An 11,244-nucleotide genomic window follows, 5' to 3' on the forward strand; every position below is an offset into this window, starting at 1 on the left:
GGGCAACCAGATCCTAGAAGAACAGCATGAATAATTCCCCATACTCACTGGTGAACTAAGAATCTCACCTCTGAATATTAAGAATAAAATTAATAATTTCAGAGAACTACTTAAAAGAGGTTGAACTTTTTAAAACATAAGGAAACTAAAACTCCTCTACACACTTTTTATAACACTCATATATTTCCAAGTTTCCTTCTTAAACCCAAATTACTATGAATATACAAATTGCAAGAAGAAAATTCACTCCTTGTCCCCTAATTTCACATTTACCACTTTGTTTCTCTCAAACTCAGATTTTGTTTGTATATGTGGTCTCATTTTGTTTCAAGTGAAAAAATGCTAATGAAATGTCATATCTTTTTTCACCATGCATTCAAGTTTTGCTACCTGGTTATTAAAAAGGATCAGGCAATGACTTTCAAGATTTAAATATTTCTGCTCTTAGGAAAGCTATTTGTAAAATATTTCCATCTTATATTAAAATATGCTGAATTTGAAAGCAGCTTAGATGTTAATATTGAAAGTTATTCCTTGTCACTGAGGTGACGGTTGTTTGGATAAAGGAGGTACAGGTGACAGGTCCCAGGGCTACTGTTTCAGACCTAAAGAAAAGTTCTTTTCTTCACCCATACACCTATCTCTTCTTCCAGCTCCTCTTAAAGACACTGAGTAATAAGCTGCACCAAAGGAAATTTAGACATCTGCCTGTCGACTTTGGAGACCATCCCACTTGTCAGAAAAGTACAGCGAAGGCAACTAGGAGGAGGTCCCTGTGCCTTTGACCTACCCAAATCACACCCTTGCGATACCAATCATTGACTCACTCATTTCCTCACATTTAGAAAGAGCCTGTGACACATCAGGTACTTGTTTACCAGGCCTCTGAACAGACTCAGCTCTCACTGACTCCCCTCGGAATGAGCAGCTGAGTGGGAATGATGAACGACCCTGGAGCAGCTCAGGGTTGTGTGGGTCCACAGGGCGGTGTCCAGGGGCCAGTCAGCTGCTGCAGGGCGAAGCTGAGGCATGGGCTCCTGTGCTTCCTTCCATTAGGAGGAGGGTTAGGAGACTGTCCCTGGGACACTACTCAATACAACAAGATCCAGCAGCAGCAGCAGTTGAAAAGAGGGGTGGTGTGATGTCCCACCTGCGCTGGCAGGACCACCTGGACAGCACCATCTCTGGCTGCATACATTGGGTTTTCAAAGATTACAGGCTGCTTCCCCATCTCCATGGCGAAGTGTTCACTCTGATGGAAGAGGAAGAAAGAGATCACACCTTACTGATCTGATTCCCAGAAAAATCACACCTTACTGATCTGGGACCCAGAAAAAGGGGCCCTCCTCCCACCCGGAGGCACACTAAGGTGCCTTGCCAAACTTAACCAAAAGATGAAGGGTTAGGAGCATGACAAAAGCTGGGGTGCAGCTCAGAGGCAGAGGGCTTGCTTAGCATGCACAAAGCCCTGGGTTGATCCCCAGCACTGCAAAAACAAAACAAAACAAAACAGAGCAACAGAGACTCAAGGCCCCCAGATGGCAAATCATTATGTTAAGGTCACATAAACGCACTAAGATATCAGCTCAAGAAAACAAACACTCTTCCTACATCTGAATTCTCTACAGTCCCTTAACACCAAAAACTCACTGAGGGATGGGTCTGGATAACTGGAAAGAGTGGGTGATAGAAGAAGAGAGATTAAGAGGATAGAAAGGGTTAATACTGCACTTTCAAGCAGGGCAAAAAGTGGAATTTAGGGGAAGAATAAAATAGTAAAAGTGGGTTCCCAAATGGATTATAGGGAGCCCCCTCTGTTCCAAGACTGTGCTAATCTCCTCCTTCCTGTACCCATTCCACAGATGGGAACAGTGAGAGTTGGAGCAAGCACCATACCTATAATCACATACTTAGAAAGGGGCAGGGCCACAGTTTGAATTGATTTTGACTCTAAAATGACTATCTATTTCCTCGCTATACATTAGTGCAAAAATAAATGAAGACTTGGAAAAATGTAATTCCTTTCTCCTTCTATACACATAAAATGTCATCAAATAAAACCAAAATATCATATTCTCTCCCCCTCGGGGAAAAAAAAGAAAGAAAAAAACGCCCATAAAACTCTTTATGATTCAGATGAAATTTAAGACTGTTTATGGTTCCAATAGAACTTGTAACTTAGAGTGTGGGTAAATTTCAACTTTATTATTACTGTTACTAATGTTTTTACATGAATTTGTGCAACATACTCCATGTTCCTAACTTGGTCTCTACGATGTGGACTTTATTCTTCACTTCAACATTCTCAAGGTTAATTTTATTCTTTATAAAAGATTCTTTTATAAAATCAATAAAAAAAAAAAAAAAAAAAAAAAAAACCTTAAAATAATCCCTTGGAAACTCTACTCACCAATGCCATTGATCTGTCAATAATGGACTCAGGGCCAAAATCAGATACTCCAATATCCATGTTCACATCTGCCCCTGATCTGAAGGTCACCCCATTTCCATTTTCAGAAGGTTTGACAAGACTGCTTAAACTGGAAGGAATCACAACAGTGTCTTATTATTTAAAAACAAAACAAAACAAAAAACTTATGTAACAGTTCCCTTTCTTCCTTCACATGGCTAAATCTTACTTAAATAAAATGTGCAATTCTCACCCTGAATGTATAAACATCAAATATGGTAGTGAGTCCCCTTGTTTACCTGGAAACATTAAAACACATTCGCCAATGCTGAGATCTGAGACCCATGGGGCACTTCCGGGAATAAAGCCCAGGACATATAGTGGCACAGCCACCTATCTTAGCCTGACCACCATGAGACCCACCAGTAGACACAACTATCTGTCAATCAAGCTTCAGAGACACTCGATGAAGAAGTTGTAATTGGAGGTAACTGCTTTAAATCCCTACTTACTACTTTTTCTTTCTGCATAATAGAAGGACTTTTAAAACCTATTTATTCACATGGTCATATTCATACAGACTTCTATTTTACATTATGAAACTGACCTCGGCAGCTTGGGCAGAGCGGGCAAAAGGGAGCCAGTTTTCCTATAGTGGAAAAATCCGACCATTGCCAGAGCTCCAACTATGACGATCAGGAGGATTGTCAACAGCACAGCCATTGCTGCTGTCAAAGAAGCAGAAGCAGAGAACATATCAACACACAGACAAGGAAAAGAACCAACAAGCTTAGCAGTAGAAGCTGGAGGCTAGGACCATGAATTCTTCAAAGACTGGGTTCAAAAGAATAAATGACAGCATTCATTTTAGGAGCTATGAGTATTTCCAGGCTGCTCATAGTCTCGAAACTTACTTGTTCCTGGAGGGATGCCTTTTGAGAGCCCAATTTGACAATATGTTCCGGTGTAGCCACTAGAACACCTGGAAGTAAAAGGAGACTTCTTCACTAGCCTGTTACCTCTTAGACCCCACTGCAATTTTATAAGCACTCAGAGGAAGAGAGAGCTTTGGCTGAGTAAATTACATGAACACACAATGTTGCCTGCATAACTTCTGTTTATCCTGCCATGAGATGATGAGCAGAAGGAATAGTGGTCTGACTTTAGAAGTTTACTCTCAATGGAGTAGCTGTGACCCTACAGGCTCAGTCCCACCAAATAAACCTACTGTGTCTTCTCTACTCTATGGAATTTTTCTCTCGAAAGTGATAATGAAAACCATAGTTTTTTCCTTTCCATTGACATGTTTTCATTAAATACTTTTTAAACACATCTATTTCTCCTGCTCTGTGTTTGAGCTTTCTCAACAGCGTTTTTCTTTCCAAATCTTTGGCCCTGTCTTTCTGCATGTCAGGGTGCTTTGCACCCCAGCAGCTCTGCTGACAGCTGTTCTCCCACACCCCTACTGTAATGTCATCATCCCAGGCGAGCAAGAAAGAGGCAGTTGCCATTTCTCTAACTCCTTGCTACCCAAGGGTGGCTCCTAGCTTGTGGCATCCTCACCCCAGAGCTTGTTAGGAATGCAGAATGTGAATGAGAATGAGCATTTTTACCAGATCCCCAGATGATTCTTTGGCCTATTATAGTTTGAGAAGCACTGCTTTCGTCCTCCGAGGCCACTCCAAAGGAGGGCGAGCTGGTTAAAGTGTGAAAATTAGTGAACCACAAGGCACCCAGGCTTGTTTTCCAGGCTGCTTTAGGGTCTCAAATTCCCCCAGCTGACAAAAGGCCTGAGGCTGGGACCTCAGCATCCAGACTTACTTGCATTGGGGGAAGTCATTCTCATCAAAATAGCAAGTTCCTCCGAACATACACCTGCATGGGGTGGGCATGGCGATAGGAAGTTCGATGGCTGCGGAAAGGGAAAGCCATGAATGTGTTAGTTGGCTACTCAGCAGGGCACCCGCACTATGCAAACCTGTCCAGGGCTGGGCCTGAGGTGGGCCAGCTAACAGTCTTCCTGTCAAGCTGTCACCTGCCCCCTAAGTTAAATGAATTTCCTTATCAATAATAAGTTCTTATCAATAATAAATTCTTCAGAGCAATATACATTTTGTGGAAAGAAAACAGGTAGTTGATAGTAGAGAGATGCTAAAGTCCAGAACTTGTATTAATAGTTGAAAGAACCTCGTGATACAAGAATCTCTTAAGACATTTACATTCTCATTTGAGGTTTTTTTAAATTCTCCTCTATGACCATTAAAACTGAGTTTAATTTAGACACACCTCAAAACTATAGCAAAGGTTCCAAAGCATCAGTGATCAATTGATCAACACAGAGACACAATGATACAGACACTTGATGGATAGTGAGCAGGAGATTTCATTTTTTTAAGTCCTCCCAAAGTAAGGAATGAGTCCTTCTTACTCTAGGTCCTGAGTCTGGCTCAGTCACATATTTCCAGGATGTGCTCGATGGGTCAGTAATGATCCAATGTTTCAAAGATATTTTTGTGCATTTTATTTAAGGAGTTTGATTACATTCCTGGCTCAGCCCTTCAATTTGAGTCTCTACTCAGTTACCTTTACCAGAGAGGCCTTCCTGAACATTCTGTCTGCAAGAGCAAGTCCACCCACCTCAGCTCATCCTTTACCCTGTTTTCTTGTCTCCATGGTACTTGCCCTCCCTGACGATTATATGTTTATGGGTTTATCTTTTTATCATCCTATTAGAAAATACTTAATGATGGCAGGGGATTTGTCTGTTGTGTTCACTTCTGTTCTCTCCAGTACTCAGAACAGTGCCTAGCACATAGAGTGCACTCAATAAATACTTACAGAACTGATTAATTAATATACCACACCAAGACCACATGGAATGAATACCATCATTAATGTGTTCACTTTGGTGTAAGTTGTTTTCGATGAGAATCTCGACATAATTCACTTAGCAAAAAGTTTATGTGAGAAAGGTAGCAGATGAGGTGACAACTTATACAACACCTCCTCTACAACATGAAACCACAATAAATGTCAGAAGGATCCATCTGCAGCAGAGAACAAATTTTGTTCAAAATATTGCTCAAGATATTGGAATCTTGCCAACATTTCCCCAACAGTGCTGGGATGAGCATGGGAGGAAAAGGGAAGTGGGTTTTCCTCTCTGAGTTCATTCTCCAAAATGGCCCAAAACTTTTCAGTCTGGGGTAGTTCCCTGCTTTAACCACTTGCTCCCCCAGGTGGTCAAAGGCGATTAAGCCTCTTCATTTCCCCATCAACCTAAACTGGAAGGCAGCCCCCAAGGATGCTAGCCATCAATGCTGAACAGCAGGATGATTTTTTTTAAAGGCACAGGAAACTAGTTAGAGATACTAGTTGTTGCCCATGACTTAAAAGAGACATTGGAAAAAGAGTCTTGTCCAGAGATTATCCACCGCATTTGGGATAAGAATTAAATTGCTTCCTTATTCTGGCCCTCATTTCCCAATGACATAAGGTATCTTTCAAAATTCAGTAAAGTAGCAGGATATAAGATCAATGCTCATAAATCTAATGCATTTTTATACATAAGTGATGAATCTTCAGAAAGAGAATTTAGGAAAACTACCCCATTCACAATAGCCTCGAAAAAAATAAAATATTTGGGAATCGATCTCACAAAAGAGGTGAAAGACCTTTACAATGAGAACTACAGAACACTAAAGAAAGAAACTGAAGAAAACCTCAGAAGATGCAAAGATCTCCCATGTTCTTGGGTAGGCAGAATTAATATTGTCAAAATGGCCATTCTACCAAAAGTGCTATACAGATTCAATGCAATTCCAATTAAAATCCCAATGATGTACCTTACAGAAATAGAGCAAGCAATCATGAAATTCATCTGGAAGAATAAGAAACCCAGAATAGCTAAAGCAATCCTTAGCAGGAAGAGTGAAGCAGGGGGTATTGCAATACCAGAACTTCAACTATACTACAAAGCAATAGTAACAAAAATGGCATGGTATTGGCACCAAAATAGACAGGTAGATCAATGGTACAGAATAGAAGACACAGACACAAACCCAAATAAATACAGTTTTCTCATACTAGACAAAGGGGCCAAAAATATTCAATGGAGAAAAGATAGCCTCTTCAACAAATGGTGCTGGGAAAACTGGAAATCCATATGCAACGGAATGAAACTAAACCCCTATCTCTCACCCTGCACAAAACTCAACTCAAAATGGATCAAGGACCTTGGAATCAGACCAGAGACCCTGCATCTTATAGAAGAAAAAGTAGGTCCAAATCTTCAACATGTCGGTTTAGGATCAGACTTCCTTAACATGACTCTCATAAAACAAGAAATAAAAAAAAGAGTCAGTAACTGGGATAGATTCAAACTAAAAAGTTTTTTCTCAGCAAAGGAAACTATCAGTAATGTGAAGAGAGAGCCTACAGAGTGGGAGAATATCTTTGCCACTCATACTTCAGGTAGAGCACTAATTTCCAGAATCTATAAAGAACTCAAAAAACTCTACACCAAGAATACAAATAATCCAATCAACAAATGGGCTAAGGAAATGTACAGACACTTCACAGAAGAAGATCTACAAGCAGTCAACAGATATATGAAAAAATGTTCAACATCTCTAGTAATAAGAGAAATGCAAATCAAAACTACCCTAAGATTCCATCTCACCCTAATTAGAATGGCGATCATCAAGAACACAAGCAACAATAGGTGTTGGTGAGGATGTGGGGAAAAAGGTACACTCATACATTGCTGGTGGGGTTTCATATTAGTGCAGCCAGCCACTCTGGAAAATAGTGTGGAAATTCCTTAGAAAACTTGGAATGGAACCACCATTTGACCCAGCTACCCCACTCCTTGGCCTATACCCGAAGGACTTAAAATCAGCATACTACAGTGATGCAGCCACATCAATGTTCATAGCTGCTCAATTCACAATAGCCAGATTGTGGAACCAACCTAGATGCCCTTCAATTGATGAGTGGATAAAGAAACTGGTATGTACAATGGAATATTACTCAGCCATAAAGAATAATAAAATTATGGCATTTGCAGGCAAATGGATGATATTGGAGGATATCATGCTAGGTGAGATAAGCCAATCTCAAAAAAACCAAAGGATGAATGATCTCACTGATAAGTGGATGATGATACATAATGGGGGGGGGGGGGTGGGAGGGAAGCAGAATGGTGGAAGGAGGGACTGTATAGAGGGAAAAGAGGGGTGGGAGGGTGGGGGAAAAGGAAAAAATAACAGAATGAATCAAACACCATTACCTATGTAAATGTTTGATTACACAAATGGTACACCTCTACTTCATGATCAAGCAGAGAAACAAGTTGTACCCCATTTGTTAACAATAAAAAAATATGGCTGCTTTTCAGTTGTCAAAATTGTAAAACAAGCATGTGAGAAAAACGGTGAACATCGTTTAGCCCTCCCCTCTGCACTACATAAACCCCTCCCACCTCAGGAACAGGGTTCTTCACCTTGAACTCAGGTAAGGCTGATTGAATTCAGGGGCAACAGAAATCCAGCTCTTGGTGAAGGAAAGAGGAAAACAACTCATGCTCCAAAAGGTCTTTACAAGGTAACACAACCGTAGATATAGGATCTACACCTCTGCGGATCTTAGCAAATCTCAGAAATCCTTGGAACACAAATTGTTTGGTCCCTGAAGTTCCACTCAGTTATGTTCATGTTTCCCACATCTCTCATCCCTCCTTCTAGCTATCCCCATCTGTTCTGCAAAGGACCCCGCACACAGGGATTCTTCAGGCCCCTGAAGGCCCCATGACTGCCCAGGCTGGGCCCCTACCTGCATCACACACAGTGTTGCTCCCTGTTACAAAGTTGGAGCCTTGGGGACAGGCACAGCTGTATCCTCCAGGTCTCAGCAGACAGAGGTGGCTACAGATCTGCTTGCAAGGGTTGGAGACTGGAAAGCAGATGAGAAGAACAGTTAGGTCACGACAAGAGAATGAATACTCCAACCCAGGCTATGCCCAACAGCTGGGTGTGGTTCTACAGCATCCCAGCATCTCTAGCACTAAGAGTTACCTGGATACACACCTCCATTCACACTAGCACCCCACCAACGTGGCACAGACACCCCACCCCCACCGGGCCCTCCATCCCATCTCCGTACCACTTGCACTGTCTATTGGCACCACTCATATCCTCTATTGCCCTGGCAGGTTTGGAAAGTGAGTATCTGTCTGATTCATGGTCTAACCTCCAAATATAATCAGTGCTAAGCAACTTGAGATGGTTCCGAAGACCAACAAGACACTAGTATTATACCAGATTTGTCTTTACCCAGATCTGGGCAGGTCATAATATATATTATATCCAAAGCATATACTAGATGAGATTCCCACCCCAAACCTCCAAGAAGAACTTTCTTCTGGGCTTCATTTTACTGAATAGAGGCAAAAAGATCTTGAGTTCCACCACTGATTCACATACAAGGATCAAAGGAAGTCCCCTGTCAGAATTCCACCTGGAACTAGGCATAGTGACCGCAGGCCCAGATCAGACAGACACCGAGCTTTGAGTTGGATAAAACTAAACTTATCATTTCTGTTCCTGAGAAGAGAACCTGAAGTGCAGAACCTAGTAAAAGCTATTTATTATCCTTTTCTCATCTCAAAACTTTCCTCTCCCCTTTATCTTGCTCTGTACAATGCTGAAAAATGAACTAAAACACAGATAACCGGGGAAGGCAGGACCCACGGCCAAGGAGCCAAGAAAGAGGGGAGGAGGTAGAAATGCATGTGACCAACAGTTTTAAATTAAGGTTCATGTATCTCGGGATAATCTGAGCAGTGTGGTCCAGTCACTTTAAGAGTGGACAACCCAAAAAAACAAAGGCCAAATGTTTTCTCTGATTAAGTGGATGCTGATACATAATGGGGGTGGGTAAGGGAAGAATGGAGGAACTTTGGATTGAGCAGAGGGGAATGAGGGGAGGGGAGGGGGCAGAGGTGGGGAAAGATGGTGGAATGCATGATTACACGAATGGTGTGACTCTACATCACGTACAACCAGAGAATGAAAAGTTGTACTCCACTTGTGTACAATGAATCAAAATGCATTCTTCTGTCATGTGTAACTAAACAGAACAAAAAAACTGATATAAATTTTTTTTAAAAGTGAATCAAACTGATATTCCACAAAATCCATTTTGTGACTTCTTAACTTCTTAACTTCTGATGTCTACTGGATCTGTAGCCCAGAAGTACATATCCATAATGCCAAACAAGGAGGACTGAAATATTTTTACACTGATTATTTTCTACTGCTGGGGGTTTGTACAATTTCCTTTGACTTCCAATATTTTTTCTTTGGTCAAAATGGTTCATTCACCCACCACACCCCTATATACGTCTTTAATGCACCTATTAAAGAGAGCAGCCTATTCTTACCCACTGCCCCTTGCCAATACTGTGGCCATTCTTTTCAAATGAGGTTTCCAGATAACAAGGAGCATTTTATTCCAAGGTTGGTGATTACCTGACCGATTGTATCTGAGTTGATGAAAGATCCGAACTTGAGTGAGCCAAGGGTTCACAACCAGCATTTTCTCTTTCTGTCCTTGCCCAAATTTATTTTGTTTCCACACCTCTCCTTTCTCCTTAGATACCCAGTATAACTGGTCTTCAAAGATGTCCAGACTGAAAGGCTTCATTGCTGCTTATGACAGCAATGGCAGAAAACAAAACAGGTGATTAAAAAGACAACTTCCAAGCACAACTTCCAAGCCTGATGATACTCAGATTGAATTAGTACCAAATACAATGCCTGGAAACTCCTGGAACATTCAGGCAGATTTTCTGCATAGGTAACCCTGAAAGTGCTGCACTGGGAGATCAAGGTGACAGAAATTAAATGAGATTAATGCATGCTGCCTGACACCAATCACAGGGCACTAGCTCACTTTCAAGTTGCTGATTTGATTTCATCTTTGGAAAATAATTTATAGAGCAGAGATTTCATTTTTTCCTTTGAACATAAGAACACCACGGGTCAGATAGGGAAAATGTGATCTGTCCTATACCACTGCAGCTCTGCAGAGTCTGGATAAGAAAACAAATGCTCCTTTTCTTCTAGATGTTTCCAGTAATGAACAATGAACAATCTCACATGACAAATATGAATAAGTCTAGAAGTGATCAGACATGGATTGATATGGGTGCTCATGAACACTGCCTCAGGGCAAGCTCACAGAAATCTCAGGTATTCCAATATCTGCACCTGAGAAGCATTTCTTAAAATTATGTAAAAGGAGCAAAGAAGAATTAAATTACTGCTAGTTGATTCATTTGCATTTAATTTAGCAGCTGGGAGTTGATGGGCACGTAGCTAAGAAATTATATAAACCATTTCCTAAGATCAGGGTTCCTTCTTGAGAAAATGGGCAAAGAGACTAGAAACATGTTAATTATTTTATATCTTAAATCCAACTCATTTCTAACCTCTATTTGTAATGATTCTCCTATCAGTCCCATCATATTTTATGGTTTCAATGACATCCTCCTTGGAGTCACTCCAATAAATTCGGTCATTGTTCAAATAGTCAATAGAAAGGCCAGTTGGCCAGCCAAGGTCCTCGGAAACCAAGATGCTGCGATGCTCCCCGTTCATCCAGGCAGACTCGATTTTAGATTCTTTCCCCTGGTCAGTCCAGTACATGAGCCTGTAACAGAAGTTTTCTTCATTGTAGCATCTTCCCTAGTGGTTTCCCTGCTAGCACAGAGCATGAAGCATTACCAAGAGGGCAATCAACAGTTTTTCACAGAGACCTAGGTGCTAAGTGAA

At 41.2% G+C, this 11,244-nt stretch overlaps 1 protein-coding gene across 1 annotated transcript in view; it reads right to left on the minus strand.

Annotated features, from left to right (window-relative positions):
- Positions 1–11,244, minus strand: part of LOC306656559 (low-density lipoprotein receptor-related protein 2-like) — a 244,423-nt gene that overhangs the window by 6,598 nt on the left and 226,581 nt on the right. The window contains 8 exon segments of the mRNA XM_079131902.1: positions 1,151–1,252; positions 2,411–2,540; positions 3,018–3,135; positions 3,325–3,392; positions 4,232–4,322; positions 8,243–8,362; positions 9,940–10,116; positions 10,902–11,122. Coding sequence (XP_078988028.1) covers positions 1,151–1,252; positions 2,411–2,540; positions 3,018–3,135; positions 3,325–3,392; positions 4,232–4,322; positions 8,243–8,362; positions 9,940–10,116; positions 10,902–11,122 — 1,027 coding nt within the window.

The sequence above is a fragment of the Sciurus vulgaris genome (assembly GCF_902686455.1).
Source record: "Sciurus vulgaris genome assembly, chromosome: 3".
Lineage (NCBI taxonomy): Eukaryota > Metazoa > Chordata > Mammalia > Rodentia > Sciuridae > Sciurus > Sciurus vulgaris.